General features: G+C 36.3%; 1 protein-coding gene across 2 annotated transcripts in view; it reads left to right on the top strand.

The window, feature by feature from the left end:
• Positions 1 to 19,408, top strand: part of nos1apa (nitric oxide synthase 1 (neuronal) adaptor protein a) — a 141,730-nt gene that overhangs the window by 55,041 nt on the left and 67,281 nt on the right. For both annotated transcript variants that reach the window (XM_048200058.1, XM_048200060.1), the window contains exon 5: positions 18,303 to 18,411. In XM_048200058.1, the coding sequence (XP_048056015.1) occupies positions 18,303 to 18,411 (109 nt within the window). The remainder of the gene's footprint in view (positions 1 to 18,302; positions 18,412 to 19,408) is intronic.

The raw sequence follows: 19,408 nt of genomic DNA, 5'->3' as shown, positions 1-19,408 counted from the left end.
CTCCGCCTTCTTTCACATGGAAATCTTTTCCGCTTAATTTCTCCTGTTCAGTCCGTGAACGTCCGTGAATGAAGTTGTACTTCTGATGAAACAAGACACTGACACTGTTTTTCATGTTTAATACGGTAAAGCTGCTTGATTTTAAGCAATCTATTGTATAAAGTGCTATATAAATAAATGTGACTTGACTTTACTAGAGTGCCGAATTGCAGAGCTTGTGCAAACAAACATGTCCATGTTGCTATGATCAGATGCTTTTCTTATGCTTTATTAAAATGCTTGCGGTTTTCTCAATTTTATTGTGTTTTTCTTATTGAGAGGAAAGTCACTCTCAGCAGCAGTGTGGGCGGCGTCAGATGTTTGATAACACATCAGATGTTTGATAACAGTATATTGCTGCTCTGTTTTACCCCTAAACGAAGAACGAAAAAGAACTTTGCCGTGAGTATATCGGGGCCTTAACACTTAGTTTGTGAAAAAGCCCTATGGAACAACCCTCACGGTCCTAAAATGCACACTCGGCCACAAATCCTGCCTCTGTATTCACACCCCATTGAAGCCTGCATTGGGCTCGTGCGTTACGGGAGCCGTTTCAGAATGTAGACCACCAAAGTAGTTTATTCCTCAGATTCTCTCACTGTAGTGTCGGCTAAAACAGACCATGAAAATTCAAAAAAGCTCATTCTAAATGCCATCTCATGCCTTCATAATACCTATTTTATTAGCTTCTCGTTCTCATGCTGTGGACCGTAATTGGGTGGGTGTTGGAGAAAATCTTATATAAGCCATACCTCTGCTGATTGACTGTTACAAAGCAGAGACTGTTCCTTTTTATTTCTTTGAGTGTTACTGTGATAATGCAGTTTCACTTAATTGTTTGCTCAATTTAATGTCCCCCACATATTAACCTGATTAAACAGTCTTTCAAAGTTTGTTCCGTTCTAAGTTCACCAGTTATTAAGGGTCATCTTATGGGTCATATGATGACAGCTGTCAGGCAGACAGTCGATTACACCTGGTACTGACACGCATCTCAAATGCAAACGCTTGTGATCAGGTTTCGAAGGGAGGGCACTTAGGACAGTGGTTGATTGACAGGTGGGCAGGCGGCTTTGCATTAACGCTGCAAATTGTGTGATATTTGATATGCGTTTCTATTTAAATGTATATGTGGTTTCAATTATTGGATCCGTATGGGCCCAATTTACAGCTGTACTTAGTTCTTGTGATCTGATTACTGTGTAAACAAATCTGACTGTATCATAAAAACCATTTGCCCAGTGGTTTGTATTTGTGTGAGTCACCAGGGAAAGGGTGTGAAGAGCAGGTTATGGTTAGTGGCAGTTTGTTTTAAGTGTAAATGCAGTAATTAGGCAATGTTTCACATCACACTCTTTAGTGTGTGCTAGTGAAATTCATGTTATTTCATTTTTAGTAACACAGACACATGGCTTTGCTCGTAAATGTTTTTCAGAACACACCCTGATAACAGTTATATTATCCAAATTGTTTTCTACACATACAACCAATGAAACTTTTGATCACGCTAGTCAATCAGTGCAATGCAAAAGTAAGTTGCAACTGTAACTTTAGTTCAAAGAGATACAATTTCTATTGTTTTTCTCCTTTATTTGCATTTTCTGCTTTGCTGAAGTAGCAGCTTTTGCATTTTCAATTTGATGTTATGTAAGTGTTTTCCACTTGTTTATTACTGGTAACTACCATTCAAAAGTTAGCAAGGACACTTTCAGTTGATCAAAAGTGACAGTAAATACATTTATGCTACAAATACTTTCTATATCAATTAAAGGTGTCATCGAACGTTTTTTTACAAGATGTAATATAAGTCTAAGGTGTCCCCTGAATGTGTCTGTGAAGTTTCAGCTCAAAATACCCCATAGATATTTTTTTTATTAATTTTTTTAACTGCCTATTTTGGGGCATAATTAGAAATGCGCCAATTCATGCTGCGGCCCCTTTAAATGCTCGCGTTTTCCTTAAACGGTGCATAAACAAAGTTTACACAGCTAATATAAACCTCAAAATGGATCTTTACAAAGTGTTCGTCATGCGTACTGCATGCATGCGTCGGATTATGTGAGTATTGTATTTATTTGGATGTATTACATTTGATTCTGAATGAGTTTGAGGCTGTGATCCATGGCTAAAGCTAACATTACACACTGTTGGAAAGATTTATAAAGAATGAAGTTGTGTTTATGAATTATACAGACTGCAAGTGTTTAATAATGAAAATAACGACGGCTCTTGTCTCCGTGAATACAGTAAGAAACAATGGTAACTTTAACCACATTTAAAAGTACATTAGCAACATGCTAACGAAACATTTAGAAAGACAATTTACAAATATTACTAAAAATATCATGATATCATGGATCATGTCAGTTATTATTGCTCCATCTGCCATTTTTCGCTATTGTCCTTGCTTGCTTACCTAGTCTGATGATTCAGCTGTGCACAGATCCAGACGTCCTGCCCTTGTGTAATGCCTTGAACATGGGCTGGCATATGCAAATATTGGGGGCGAGCATATTAATGATCCCGACTGTTATGTAACAGTCGGTGTTATGTTGAGATTCGCCTGTTCTTTGGAGGTCTTTTAAACAAATGAGATTTATATAAGAAGGAGGAAGCAATGGAGTTTAAGACTCACTGTATGTCTTTTCCATGTACTGAACTCTTGTTATTTAACTATGCCAATATAAATTCAATTTTTAATTCTAGGGCACCTTTAAATGCTGTTCTTTTGAACTATCAAAGAATCCTGAGAAAAATGTGTCACAAAAATATTAAGCAGCACAACTGAGATGTTTCTTGAGCACTAAATAAGCATATTAGAATGATTTCTGAAGGATCATGTGACACTGAAGACTAGTAAAACTTTACAATTTAATACAAAAAAAATATGCAAATCGATGAAGCTTCAATCTTTAATTGAAATCTGTATAATGTGCAAAGTTGCCATATTACTTGGCAACTGTGCACAGTTATTTAAGCTAATGAACTAAATTACTTGGCAGAGAAATAGTTTATTTTGATTCTTCTTATTAATTTGCCTATTCATTGAACTTTGGTTTGTTATATGAACAATAAGCCAGTCAGTTCCATGTGTTACAGTGATTCTTCTATGTTGTGTCCCTTCTAACCATGGTGAAGTTCTTTTGCAGAAACTGTTGTGTTGTCATTTTAACAGGTCTGTCAAGACTGACATCCATTTTCCTGTTTTGGTAGTATAATATGTACATATGTAAATGTGTACTCGAAGCAAGTGTACATAAAGTACAATGTGTCTGCAACCTGGCAGGAACTGTGAGTAGCTTTCTGTTTAAGTTCTGTACAGAGATGCATAACCCAGCATGAGCAGATGAAGAGTCAGCAATGTACATTTCCCAAAAGCTTTCTTTTATTTAGTTCACTTTCCTCAGATTTTCTCTAAACCGTTCTACCCTTTATCAGTTAAGTGTGCAAGAAAGATTGTAAGCCCTTCTGGGAAATCTTTCCATACTGACACAAGGGTCTAGTTGTCTGTGTCTTATTAAAGTTCTGACTTGTTTCCATCTAGAAGTTGATCATTTAATCATTTCCTTCAGTGATTCCTGCCTCTTCTCAAACTTTCTCTAACAAGAAAAGTTATAGACATCCCCCCTTTTAGTAACTGTTTTTCTTATACTGGTACTTTTAAATTATTATTTCATATGTAGGAATGATTAATATTTCATTGCTGCAATGATGTGCATTCAGGTCGTTTTAGTAGTTCAATAAAAGAACTACTTTGTCTAACACAGATGTCCAATGAATATTCAATGTTACACACAAAGTACTATGTAAAACTTAATTAGTTAAAATTTTTAAGAGTTTTTTGATATTATTGTTTTTTACAACTTTATTTTTAAGCATCTGTTTTTCAAGAGTTTAAGGTGGCATTAACATGACACTGTTTTCAAGTAAAAATGGAAAAACTTTTTGTGTTTTGGATGCTTATTTACATGACAACAACATTTTGGGGGCCTGAAAATGCAAACTTTTGAAAACGGGTTTCAAAGTTCAAAGTGAAACAATAACGGTATCGTGAAAAAATTAGAATTTGTGAAAAGGGTGACGTCGTGCGCATGCGTATTACATGTTCAGTCTATTTCTTTAACTGTAGCGTTTTGACTACTGGCCTAGCATGCATAATACAGCGTTTTTAGTTTTCAGTAATGAAACAAGTGAAGTATTTGAGTGAGTCATTGAATCATTCATTCAAACCTCTTTGTTTTAAATAATTAATTCAGATTGATTAAAGGTGCCATCGAACATTTCTTTACAAGATGTAATATAAGTCTAAGGTGTCCACTGAATGTGTCTGTGAAGTTTCAGCTCAAAATACCCCATAGATTTTTTTTTTTTATTAATTTTTTTAACTGCCTATTTCGGGGCATCATTAAATATGAGCCGATTCATGCTGCGGCCCCTTTAAATCTGGCGCTCCCCCTCCCACGGAGCTCGCGCTTGTCTTTAACAGCATAAACAAAGTTTACACAGCTAATATAACCCTCAAAATGGATCTTTACAAAGTGTTCATCATGCATGCTATATGCATACATCGGATTATGTGAGTATAGTATTTATTTGGATGTTTACATTTGATGAGTTTGAGGCTGTGCTCCGTGGCTAACGGCTAATGCTACACTGTTGGAGAGATTTATAAAGAATGAAGTTGTGTTTATGAATTATACAGACTGCAAGTGTTTAAAAATGAAAATAACGACGGCTCTTGTCTCCGTGAATACAGTAAGAAATGATGGTAACTTTAACCACATTTAACAGTACATTAACAACATGCTAACGAAACATTTAGAAAGACAGTTTACACTAATATCACTAAAAATATCATGTTATCATGGATCATGTCATTTATTATTGCTCCATCTGCCATTTTTCGCTATTGTTCTTGCTTGCTTACCTATTCTGATGATTCAGCTGTGCACAGATCCAGACTTTAATACTGGCTGCCCTTGTGTAATGCCTCGATCATGGGCTGGCATATGCAAATGTTGGGGGCGTACATATTAATGATCCTGACTGTTACGTAACAGTCGGTGTTATGTTGAGATTCGCCTGTTCTTCGGAGGTCTTTTAAACAAATGAGCCCCAATATTTGCATATGCCAGCCCACGTTTCCAACATTATAAGGCATTAGACAAGGGCAGCCAGTATTATCGTCTGGATGTGCACAACCAAATCATCAGACTAGGTAAGCAAGCAAGAACAATAGCGAAAAATGGCAGATGGAGCGTTAATAACTGACGTGATCCATGATAACATGATAGTTTTAGTGATATTTGTAAACTGTCTTTCTAAATGTTTCGTTAGCATGTTGCTAATGTACTGTTAAATGTGGTTAAAGTTACCATCGGTTATTACTGTATTCACGGAGACAAGAGAGCCGTCGCTATTTTCATTTTTAAACACTTGCAGTCTGTATAATGCATAAACACAACTTCATTCTTTATAAATCTCTCCAACAGAGTAGCATTAGCCATTAGCCACGGAGTACTATCAAACTCATTCAAAATCAGAAGTAAACAATATAACAGTATACAATACTCACATAATCCGACGCATGCATGCCGCATGCATGACGAACACTTTGTAAAGATCCATTTTGAGGGTTATATTAACTGTGTAAACTTTAAGGCACTGTTCAAGGCAAGCGCGAGCTCTGTGGGCGTGGACCACGGGATTTAATGGGGCCGCAGCATAAAATCGGCTCATATTTAATGATGCCCCAAAATAGGCAGTTAAAAAAATGAATAAAAAAAAATCTATGGGGTATTTTGATCTGAAACTTCACAGACACATTCAGGGGACACCTTAGACTTATATTACATCTTTTAAAAACATAATCTAGGGCACCTTTAACAGAACCTCTAGTAAATTAGGTTATTTTGTTTAGTTGACTGTTCAGAATCGTGGGAGAATCGTGAAGCAAAAAAAGAGATCACAAAAGATTCTCAATTTATCCCGAATTATGCAACTCTACTTTTAAGAATGTTTTTTTCCTTACTAGATGACGGCATTTATCAGTAAACCTGTTATGTTGACTGATTGAGTGTAAAAGTGTGAAAATCTGCAAAAATACTGCAAGGATAATTTTGTGGCTAGTATTTTTTTCTCACAAAAACATAGTAAATGCCATTATTAGGTTTGAATTGCAGATGTCTCTTGCGGGATGACCTTGGTGCTCTTCAAACCTCTGAACTTATTCAGCAGACATTTTCATTAGCAGAGTGGTCAAGGGAAGGCCAACAGGAAAACTGCTGACACACTGGCTGATTAGAATTGATACTGGGTGGCATAGTTTTTGCCACACGATGCTTCTCTTACCATGGATGCAAGTGACTTGGCTTTAGCACTGCAACATATTGAGGAATGTTATTGCTAATAAAAATGTAGTTTAATTTAAAGATGTATATGATCCATTTCATATTGCTCTATTTTGGCATGCTTATTATTCCTTGCTAAGAAAGCTTGCTTTTTGGATATGTCCTGCCAGCTAATCATGTAAGAAAAGGCCTGAATTGCTGATGTTTTTGTATGTGTTTGTTCCTTGTGGAAAGTCACAGATGAATGCTATCAATTTATGTGCCAGACGGATACGTAATTTCCTCAGCTCTGTACCCATGCTTCCATTTGCGTAAACCTCATCGCAAAGCACATTTAGCTTGTAGCGCTGCATCCGATATTCCATGAATACATAAAAGGTCCACCACATTGGTCTTCTAAATGAGCCACCGGAGGCCATGCGGGGTGTGAGGTGTGTGGTTGATTAAGTGTGCCGTGCACGTCATCTGTTTGTGTGTGATTACTGTCGGAATGCTCTGAATGGCTGTTGATAAAGCAGAAGCGGAGGCAGATATGCCCTCAGCAAGGCTTATTGCATAGACAGAGGGTTGTCTACTTTCCTCTCTTTAGTGTTAAACTCAATTTGGACTTTTGGAAAGTTGTAAGCTGTAACTTTTTAGTGGAGGGCATCCCTGAGAACCCAGCGTACACCTCCAGAACATACGTATGTGAGACTAGGCTGTTTTAAGCCTAACCTGGAGGGATACACATAAAACTTCCCAATATTTCACAGAGTTTGATCCTTAGCCAACCTTGTACACTGCTCGTACAGTGTATGCGGTTGCCTGTATCATCTTCATTTTGGTGAATACAGTAAGTGTAAGTTGAACTTTGGAAAAGCACCTCAAGCTCAATGTATCTGAGGCTTGAGGTTGTCATTTCGTTTGCATAGTAACTTTAGTTGCATTTAGTATGTATGTACTTAGTAAGTATGAACTTTTTACATAATGCCAAAATTTGGTTTTGAGTTTTTAACATACAGTGGTGTCCTAAAGTCTGAGACCAAATTGAAAATATATTTTTTATTTAAATCAGTATATAAACATTGTATTTATTTATGTATATATTTTTTTATGTTGATCAAATTTGACAAGTTGTGAATTAAAATTCGATAGATGGCAAACTATATGCACTTTTTCTAGATCACGAATCAAATAAGCAACTTTGTTTTATTTTTTAATTCAAAATTTTACTCACTTTTATGGCGATAAATAATATTTATTTATTTATATGATCCAAACTCTAGCTTGACCCAACCATTGGAGTCCCTCCTTTTACTTTCATCTGCATATCTCTGTTCTTCTTTGTTTTTACTGTTGTTTTGCTTGAAGTGGGTGACAACATTTGTCTTAGGAAGTAGACAGTTGTGTGTGCTTGCAGATTTCCAAGAGCAGAGAGAGACTAGAGAAAGGTCTCATTAGACGTGTCAGAGGAATAGATGGATGGCTCTTAATTATTGACCCGCTTGGCAGCTTACGACACTGAGATTGAGACTCTTCTCGCCTTTCTCTCTTTACTGCCCTGTCAACTGTGCACCAGACACATCCATTCAGAGTCCGTCAAAGCTGCTAAAGGAAATACAAAAGTGATCACTGTACAAATTCATCTATTCCTCTTAAATAATGGACATTTAAAGGTGATATGTGTTTGTACTCTACATTGAACAGGCTTTTTCAGTCCAGTTATTTACATGCTGTGTCTCGCTCCCCAACAGAGGTACAGTCCGATTGCTATTTGTTATAATAATTGGTCTGTGTTTTAGTTTGGTTGATTGATGTAGCTATTATTTTCATAATTGAAGTTACTGACAAAAATGTTTGTTGACAGTTTTGGTCAATCAAAGGAATAAATTGCCTCTTTTATTTCATTTTATTATTAATTAGCAAAGATGATACTGAATGAAACTCCATAATTAAAGTATTATAAGTCAAAAATACTGTTGATTAAAATATGAGATAAAAAGGAACATGGCTGTCTATTAAAAAAAATTCAAAGAAATTTTGTTCTTTATAGTTTTACCCACTTTTTGAGTTTGCAGATTATTGTTTATGGTATTGTTTATTTCATTTAAAAAAAATTATTGGCTGATTTTTGTCTATTGCATTTTGCAGTTTTCGTCAAAAAAGGGGCTAGAATAAATGTTGTGGTGAAATATTGACTAAATTTAAAACATTTGTCAAAAGACAAGCTTAAAGGATTAGTTCACTTTTGAAATGAAAATTAGCTAAATTTCTATTTATGACATAATTAACTACATAAGTGTTCATTTTTTAAAGGATTAGTTCTTTAAAATAAAAATGACCCCAAGCTTTACTCACCTTCAAGTCATCCTAGGTGTATATGACTTTCTTCTTTCTGATGAACATAATCACAGAAATATTAATAAATATCCTGACGCATCCGAGCTTTATAATGACAGTGATAGGGATCAATGAGTATGAGCTGAAGAAAATGCTTCCATCCAAATTCATCCATCATAAATATGTGCTCCGCATGGCTCCGGGGGGTTAATAAAGGCCTTCTGAATTGAAGCAATGCGTTTGTGGGAAAAACAATATCCATATTTAAACAAGTTATGAAGAAAAATATGTAGCTTCCGCCAGACCGCCTTCCGTATTGAAGTTACGAAGAAAGTGTAAACTGGCGTCACATCAGTTACACTTTTTCCGTAAGTTGAATAGGGAAGGCATAGGACATAGCGTAAGCTTTGTGAACTTCAAGAGTTTTACACTTTCTGCGTACGTTGAATCTGAAAGTTGGTTTGTGTGGAGGCTAGATATTTTACTACATAACTTAAATATGGATATTTTTTTTACACAAACGCATCTCTTCGATTCAGAAGGCCTTTATTAACACACATAGTTATTAACTGGTCTGGTGTGACTGAAGTGAATGTTTTTGTTCACAACAGATTCAAACTTAGGTCACCCACTGTTGGGGCACATGCAATGCACGTCTCTGACCTGTCCTGATGTTTTATCGTGGCCATCTGCTCACCCTATTATCTCCCATCTTCACGTGTGCGTGTGTGTGTGCGTGCGCGCATGTATGTGTGCCAATGGCACTTCAGTTTTGTTGGATGCAGAAGGGCTATTGCAGTGAATATCAGTCAACAGGCATTTTATTTATTATCTTTCAATGATCATAATTAAAGCTGCATTAATGATTGCAATTGTTTGAATAGGAAAAATCATGCAATAAAAGGGCCTTTTCTTGTCCCCATGTTTTAGTTATAGGGATAGCAGAGAGAAAACAGGAAATGTTGACAAGAATAGAGGTGAGCAGGATCAGGAAATGACGCAAGTCGGACCTGACCTCTCGTCGCCCACATGGGAATGTGTCGAAACTTGCAACTGCTAAGATCCCAGCAAAAAACAAAAACAACATTTTCAAGTCAGCTAGTGTGTTTAGAGCTGTATGCTGGAAAGGCTTGTGTCATTGTTATGCTTTCATAATGAAAAGTCTAAATGACTGTGTCAGCACAAGACCTCTTTCCCTCCTTCACTGTCAAGAACGCCTTTCTCCCTTTCGTTGTTTTACTTTGTCTCATGTGTCTGTAAAACAGCCAAGTCTGAAAGACAGTCTAGGCTTAAAGGTGCTAAAGAGGTACTTTTTGTCGACCTGAGTTTTTGAAATGAGCGCATGGGTAAGAACAACCCCCCTCCTTCACAGCTCATTTAGAGGGAACGCCTCCCAAAACTCGTGCACGAGCCGGGCACACATTTAACGACTAGCTAAAACATTCTGACTATGCTCAGCATACAGCGATTGTTTCCTGCTCCTGAAGCAGATTTATATACTTTCACATGGAATTTGAACACCGACTGTAATCGCAGACTGAAAGCAACTGGCTCTGACTGGACGCGTTTGAGCGTGATCGGTCATAAGTATCAATTTACATTCATAATCGGCCTTACAATCGTTAAGTGTGTGCGCGACTTAAAGCTGTGGATTCATTATGTCGGACTCACCGCAGGTAACTCATAATCTGCAGTTGTTACTCCTGTCTCCTGACAAAAACATTGCATGCAGCGCCTGTGGAGTGTGAAAAGTTACTGGAGCGCGCAGCCACGCGTCTCTCACATGGATCATCATGGCAGTGATTGACAAGCCAGAGGGCCAATCCGCGCACGTCTCTCACAAGGAACGTCATGGCAGTGATTGACAAGCCAGAGGGCCAATCGTTTACGCGTTGATCGCGTAAACGATTGGCTGATGTTTTTAAGGCCCTACCTTGTGCACAGATGATGTATATCAATATTATTCCTTTCAGTGCACCTAATGAATAGTCTTTTATCAGTTAGTAAAGACAGTTTCAAGTAATATTGCAAAAATGTATAAAACAAAACATCCTCTTCAGCACCTTTAAATTCTCTCATCTGTTTTATAGCACTTGTAAATAGCACAGTTAAAAAAAAAAAAAATTTGATGCTTTTACTGGTAGTAAATTTATGAGCTATTGTTTAAAGAAAAATTTTATTTAAAAATTGTTTTGTTAATTCATAAGTTGATAGGAATTCAGGATAGATGGTGTGTATTACAGTTTTTTAGAAGCCAGCAGTATGCTGATATTTAACATAAGCCTAGAACTTGCTTTCAGCTTCTTCCGTTTCTACATTTCTTGCCATTTATTTCCTGTCACTACCATTTTATTTTCTCATTCATCTCTTTCATGTATAACAGAGGTCTGCTACATGATCCAAGCATGGCGGGATCCCACAGTTCCAGATTTGGCTCAGGTTTTTTGTTATTTGAGGGTGCCATCGGGTTTGAGTTTGGAATTAAAGAAAAATACAGTTATTATTCTAAATACACTCCCGTTCAAAATTTTGGGGTCAGTAAGATCTTTTAAATGTTTTTAAAGGAGTCTCTTTCATCTAGGCTGCATTTATTTGGTCAAAAATACTGTTAAAAAAAATTATGTACAGTAGTTTTACTGTTAAATATTATTGATTTTAAATAGCTGTTTTCTATTTTATACATTTTTAAATGGCAAAGCATCATTACTCCAGTCTTCAGTGTCACACAATCCTTCAGAAATCAATATGCTGATTTTGCTGCTCAAGAAACATTTCTAATTATCATCATCAATGATGAGAACAGTTGTACAGCTTAAACTGATACATTTTCTTTGATAAATAGAGTTCAAAATAACAGCATTTATTTGAAAAATCAGTCTTTTGTAACGTTTTCAATGTCTTTACTGTCACTCTTGTTTACAGTCACATCAATTTAATGCAACCTTGCTGCATAAAAGTATTAATTTCTTAATAAATAAAATCTTACTGACCTCAGGATTTTAACCCTCAAATGAATATCACTGTATATTAGTGTTGTCAAAAGTACAGACCGCGATACCAAGTTGGTACTGAAACTTTAAAAATGTGATGCTTTCAGCACAGTTGAGTGCATTCGTAAACACCTCTGATTGGCAGTTGTGTTCACAAGCTCATCAGATATGTCTGTGATTGGCTACAATGATCAATGCTTAAAAAACATGTTTTAAATAGACATCAATGTCTTCACCGAGCAGGATGTAGTCAGGAGATAGTCACCTGCTTTCAAACGCTCACAATTTCAAAACACTTTCAAATTCAAACACTCCCTTGCGTTGATCATTGTAGCGAATCACAGAAGTATCTGATGAGCGCGTGAACACAAAGACCAATCAGAGGTGTTTACGAATCCGCTCAAAGCGTCACATCTTTAAAATTTCAGTACCGAGTCCAGCTTGGTATCGCGGTCGGTACTTTTGACAACACTACTATATATCTGTTAAATTGTGCCTATTACAACATGATGTGCTACACTTTTGTGGTGTGGATTGGATGGGACTTTTTTAACTACAAGAATATTCATGTTCAATATATTCATATCACCTAGATAAAGTAGATAAAGGAATAATGAACCAGCTTTTTGGACCATTAGTATTCTAATCTACTGCAATCATGCTCTTTCTGTGCAATCATAGGAATTTGACGGTAGGCCCAACATGCACTTTGTATTTGCACGAACATGGTGACATTTCACTTAGAGATATTGTAATAGCAATTGTGTACCTTCATGTATTAACTGGAGAAAACCCTGAAGAAATTAATCAATTTGGATTACAATTAATTTAGGTTAATTTAGGCTGTTTAAAGTCACAGTACAAATTGTGTGTGTTTCTTATGTAACTGCATGCTGATGGTAACCGTATAAACGTGCAGTTAAAAATCCTGTTTGTCTGTGCGTCCTCAGCAAATGCAAAACCGCATGAAAGCCCAATCAAAACACATTAATCACCTTCACTGGAATTCGCCGCTTGAACTTGACAACATGCCCATGAAATCCCCTGACTCATTGGATGAGGCAGCTGACATGTCAGGACAATATTTATTTTTATCTGGCAGACATGAAGACGTAAACAGTGGCCCTCTTGAATGGAGGCATTTCGTTTTAAAATATTTTGAGCTAGTTGAGTACAACGGATGAAAAAATATTCGCAGAGAACACTTGAGTTTGACTATGTAATTTGAACGTAGTTAAGTGATTACAATTTTGCTATCCAGCAGCCTGCTAAACAAGGAGCAGCAACCCCAGGAGGCATTTGACAGCTACTGCGAGTGTGTTTGATTGCAAGCTGGAGAGACTGAATCATGTGTGTATGGGGACTCTCTAAGGATGATGGAACTGGGGAGCTCTAAAAGTGTGAAAATGCCTGCTGTTGCCCCCCGTCTGAAGAGCAATGGTGACATTTGTGCGTCTTTATTGTCACCCAGAGCACAAACTTGGCACCAGGAGCAGGAGAACTAGCCTGCTGTTATTAACAGAAATATAATAAGAGGCATCAATAATTCAGATCTCTCATTTGTTGTAAAGTGCAGAGGAAATCATGGTTCATCCATACAGTCCTCATGACCGTGTAGAAAAAAATTCACCGGAGGGGCAGTTGAGTTTGGAAATGATGGTATAGAGTTATGACTTAAACACATGCAGAATGAAAAACATTATACAGAATTGCTCCAGTTATTACACATACGTTTCACATATGTTTGTAAAGTTAGGGTGGTGTTGGTTGTCAGGACATTTCTAGGGTTTTCTGGTTGGTTACATAGGTGTTTTAGGTGGTTGCCATGGTGGCTGTTATACAGTGGCGTTGTGAATGGTTGCTGGGGTGTTTGTGTTATTCCTCTGGGTGGTTTCTAGGGCATTGCATGATGGTTTCTAAAGTTCTGGGTGGTTGCTTGGTAGTTGCATCCTGGCCTAAGCCGAAACAGCCCACTTCAAGTCTATGTGATATTCTGGTTCCTATACTATTGCTTTGATCCACTTTTCAAAGCACATCTTTTGTTTTTTGTTTGTCATCCAGTAATTTGAGGTATCATTCATGTCTGTAGTATAAACTGTGTGCAGGACAAATTACATGCCAAAGTTTAATACTTAGTTACTGTAATAATAGCAATGCCCACCTAAGTGAACAAAAGTAATAAGTAATTAGCAAATGTACAATGTCCTGCATATGACTCTCACCTTGAAAAACGCATTTCTTAGCTAAGCTAGGTATCCCCAAAAGTAAGTACTCTGTCACTATTGATTTTTCTTTGAATCTTGATGACTTCTTTGAGATTAGAATGCTAATGTATCATCACTCTAGGCTTTTCTGCCTGTTAAATGGGTGCACTTGCATCTAATTTAGAAATGGCATTACTTAGTGATTGGCGTCTTATCAGAGATGAGCATAGCAGCACTTTGCCTTCTGGTAAGTATTATATGCTCATTATATTCTTAAAGAGATAGTTCACCCAAAAATGAAAATTGTCATCAATTACTCAACCTCATGTTGTTCCAAACCCGTAAGACTTTCGTTCATCTTCGGAACACTAATGAAGATAGTTTTAATAAAATCTGGAGATTTCTGTCCCTCCATTGATAGCTACGCAACTACCACTTTGATGTTTAAAGGTGCCCTCAAATTAAAAATTGAATTTATCTTGGCATAGTCAAATAACAACATTTGCATATGCCAGCCCATGTTCCCAACATTATGAAAGGCATTAGAGGGCAGCCAGTATTAACGTCTGGATGTGCACAACCAAATCATCAGACAAGGTAAGCAAGCAAGAACAATAGCAAAAAATGGCAGATGGAGCAATAATAACTGACATGATCCATGATATCATGATATTTTTAGTGATATTTGTAAATTGTCTTTCTAAATGTTTCATTAGCATGTTGCTAATGTACTGTTAAATGTGGTTAAAGTTACCATCGTTTCTTACTGTATTCACGGAGACAAGAGTCGTCGCTATTTTCATTTTTAAACACTTGCAGTCTGTATAATTCATAAACACAACTTCATTCTTTAAAAAATCTCTCCAACAGTGTAGCATTAGCCATTAGCCACGGAGCACAGCCTCAAATTCATTCAGATTCAAATGTAAACAATATAACAGTATACTATATTCACATAATCCGACGCATACATGCCGCATGCATGACGAACACTTTGTAAAGATCCATTTGAGGGTTATATTAGCTGTGTAAACTTTGTTTATGCACTGTTCAAGGCAAGCGCAAGCTCCGTGGGCGTGGAGCACGAGAATTAAAGGGCCAGTAGCCCTGAATCGGCTCATTTATAATGATGCCCCAAAATAGGCAGTTAAAAAAATTTGAGCTGAAACTTCAGACACATTCAGGGGACACCTTAGACTTATATTACATCTTTTTAAAAAAAGTTCTAGGGCACCTTTAAAAAAGTTCATAATGAGATCGTAAAACTAATGAATCGAGCGATTTTAGTCCAAATTTTCTGACAAGACACGATCACTTTATATTGATGAACAGATTAAATGTAGGCTTTTTATTCACCTTTAAACTTTAATCAGTGAAAATAAACAGAAGCCCAACCTCTTGTGGAATCTCAAACATGCTGCGGACACATGAGAATGAACCTCATTGGTTCTCGCACCAGTGTTTATATGCGAGTAAAATCCTGAATTAAAAATATCTTCATTTGTTTTTCGAAGATTAATGAAAGTCTTACGGGTTTGGAATGACATGAGGGTGAGTAATTAATGACAGAATTTTAATTTTGGGGATAACTAACCCTTTAAGATATTTCTCAAGCAGACCAACAAGTTATATAAGGCTACAGGCTTGTGTAGTAAAATCACTCTCATTCTATTTTGATGAGCGAAGTAGTGTGCGTTACATATACTCAGCAGATATTTCAGATTTGATAAATTAAAGTGGTGGTGGAAAAAATCTCTTAAACAGCATGTGTCATCTGTGCAAATTGCTGATGCAGCATGTCTCCCTGAAGTGTCAACAGCAAAGAGAATTCAATTAATGAGTGGAGTTTCTCCTCTCCCATCTGTCCAGGACTGTGCGTCAGATTGTATCCCTGAGTAGACTGGTGGGTCAATATAGTTCAGATGATCGTTGTCTAGTACATCTTTCTTACAGGGTTTATTCGATCCCTTTAGAGTCACCGCATGTATCGGCAAGCTCTGACATGTACCATGCTGTCATTCTCAGTAGTGTGTTTTGGATCCATATCAAGTCCAAATGAAGACTATAGCGATAATAAATAACATTTCCCAAGCTAATTCAACAACGACACAGGACATTTGTGAGCTTTAGAAATAGATTTCCTCACTGTCAGGTCATTCTGCGCTTGCTCTTCATTGGTGAGATCAATATAATATCTGCTTTCTAATGTCTCAGATAATTAGAGGTGTGGGATGCATATCATTGCTGATATGTTTGCAGATAATTAGGAAATTATATTAATATCAAATATCAATAATGATGAAATTACAACCAATAATTTTAATCAATTTTGAATATTTTTTCTGTGTGTGTGTGTAGTTTTCTGGCAGTATAGAGTTTTTTTTTTTGGTCCCACTTTATATTAAGTGGCCTTAACTACTAAGTACTTACATCAAAAAATAAGTACAATGTACTTATTGGGTTCATATTGAATTGCAAAACACTTTTGCTGCTATTGAGGTGGAATACGGGTAAGGTTACGGAAAGCTTTGGTGGTATGGGTAGGTTTAAGGGTAGGGGTAAGGGTTAAGGGATGGGTCAACAGTGTAATTATAAATGTAATTACAGAAATTAATTACAGATGTAATTACATGCAGGTGTTTTTAAGATATAAGTACAATGTAAAAACATGTATGTACACAATAAGTGCATTGTATCAAATGATTAATTTAAATGTAAGTACATAGTAGTTAAAGCCACTTAATATAAAGTCGGTCCTTTTTTTTTTTTTTTTTTGCCAAGTTAGAATGCAGTTTGTACTCTGTATTGCATTGTGTTTAGGGTCATTTTAATCGAGATCAATGCCATTTTCCGATATACCATTTATTTTTCTTTAAGTAATAAACAAAAAGCTACAAACAAACATCTGTATATGTGTTTGTTTAGGGGACACGGGGACCCCTCTTACACATTCTTACGTTTTGTCTGCAGAATTATTTACAAGAGCGTCCAGTGGATGTTTTGTCACACATTTTTTATCATCTCATCTCAATGAGAACTATGTTTTAACGATAGTGTCAAGTCTAAAACTAAACATGTATTCTTTTGTTAAAGGTACTTTGATAATTAAAGTAAAATACATTATCTATATAATCCATTTCAGATATTTTTCAAAATACCACACAGGACAAGGTATTTATAATGTGTACACAGAAGTGTGCAAACTTTTTCTTATGCATTATCTGCCTGGCTGCTTTACAGAGATTGTACGATACACTGCATGGCTTTCCAGTCTGTGATGTTTTTGCAGGTTCCTATGATTCCTATTTTTCATTTTCATTTTTTTTTTTTTTTTTTTATTCTTAGCCCTAATTCTTTGGTCATTTTGACTATATTTTAAGTGCAGTTTGATAGAATGAGGAGTCTCAGGGGACTTTCTTTCATAGTCCATAGTGTGATGATTGATTGATTTGAGTGCCATTTAGGCATCTCTGCTTCCTACTGCCATTTATTCACTCTCTGACAAACCCGCTGAAGCAAGCTGAGATTGTGTATGTGTGTTTTTTTTCTTCCTTGTCTGTCAGGGTTTAGTCAGTGAATAACAAAATACAAGGTACCACCATCAAGCCGGCACGTGCCAAACCAGCTTGCTTTTTCTTGGTGTTTGTTTCAGGTTGTCTAGCAATCTAGCTATTTGTCTATCATTTCTTTGGCTGTTTCACTTTTGAGGTTCTCTGTGGATGTGCGTGAAAGAAGTAGCAATTGACATTGATGTTTTTTATTTATCTGTGACGAAGCATTCAGAGTTTTCTGCTCAGGATTTTCATTAATGCCTTGTGACAGCTGCATTTTCATTTTATGAAGCTCTGAAGAAAAGTCCTCGACTCTCTTGTGGAGGAAATTGATCCGGATTTGCAAGAAGTCAATTATTTATCTTTTGGTTTATTTAGTATTATACACTCTGATCTGCATTGCTACTTGTTTATTGCTACAAGCCCTATCTGCATTGGGGTAAATGCACTTACATAATTGATATGCTTCTGTGATTCATGTTATTGCTGCTTTGTTTTGCTACACTACAAGCACCATTCTTGTTTAGATGCCCTACCAAAATACACAGCCAAAGGTCATTCATAAATGTCCTTTCCACACAACATTAATGGATTCTTGATAAAAGTGTGCACTCTGGTGTTTTAAACCAAAATATAACAAGAAAAATGAATCAAATACAGGAATAAAAGCTTGTTTGTGTTAATACATTTCTCCTTTTTGCTGCACTTGAATCTACTGTCCTTGTTATTTGGCCAAGTAATTATATTACTCACGTTTTAATTTGCTTAATTAAATGTAATTGTTATTGATTTCTACACAAGGCTTAATATGTTTCTGAATATCTTTTCTTTTTGTTTCATTGTTTACAGGATTTTCTATGTATCGCACGACTCTCAAGATTTGAAAATCTTCAGTTACATAGCAAGAGATGGACAGAGCAATGTGTTTCGATGTAACGTCTTTAAATCAAAGAAAAAGGTAAGGCTCTCTTGATGTATCTTCTAGTCAGGACATTGAGTGCTGATGGTTTTTCTTGGACAATGGAATTCTCTCATTGAGGCTCCAAGACAATGAAAGCTACTGTCAGTTCCTTCCCTCTTCAGCACACTTATTTTACTTCAGGGCATAAAGTTGAAAAAACCCATCAGAAAAAAAGGGAACAGCAGCCCTTGGTCACGAAACTCAAGTGCACTTTTCAGAATGGCTATTTTTTTATTCTCACTCGGCCTAGCATGCAGAGAAGTACAATGATTCAGCAGTGGAGCATGTAGATGATATACTGACAGGCCTTGCTTTTAGTTCTTAAAGCTGTCGGATGCTGATCCCTTTCAAGCTTCTGCACTGGATTTGAATCAGAGGCAAATTTAAAAGCTAAATAATGGTTTAAAGACGCCCACCACTTCTGAGAAGGATTTGACATCTAAATCTGTTTTCCTCTGCTTGACTGGTTTAAATATTTATTTTTAATATTGGCAATTAATCTACAAAATCATGAGAATCAAAATAAGATTTTTTAGAGAGGGAAAATTAGTATTTTTTTTTTTTTTTTCCTCCAATACTGGTGCCTACACAGTCTATAAATATAGAGAGGAATTCAAGCTAGGAGCTAGTTGTCACAATATCATATCACATTATTGCAGAATATTGTGTACACAAGGATCTCCGAGTGATAAGGGCTTCGAGAGAAGTGTATGCAAAGACTTTGAGTATATGTAAGGCATATGCATATGCGTACTGTAACGAACAAATACAGTATGACTGCATTAAGTCACCAGATCTTTTGTTGTTGTTTTTTTTCCACTCATACACTGCAAAAAATATGTACAGTAAAAAAAAAGCAGCTCCTGTGGTTGCCAAATTCACCATAAAAAATAGTGACAATGTTTCATGTATTGCGGAATGGCATATTGGTGCCTGTAAATTGTACAACTAACTAATCATATTTTATCATGTGATATAATGTATATATGATTAG

This window comes from Megalobrama amblycephala, linkage group LG8 (genome assembly GCF_018812025.1).
Source record: "Megalobrama amblycephala isolate DHTTF-2021 linkage group LG8, ASM1881202v1, whole genome shotgun sequence".
Classification (NCBI taxonomy): Eukaryota; Metazoa; Chordata; class Actinopteri; order Cypriniformes; family Xenocyprididae; genus Megalobrama; species Megalobrama amblycephala.
Note: the sequence above shows the minus strand (reverse complement) of the source record. Positions and strands in the feature narration are given on the sequence as shown.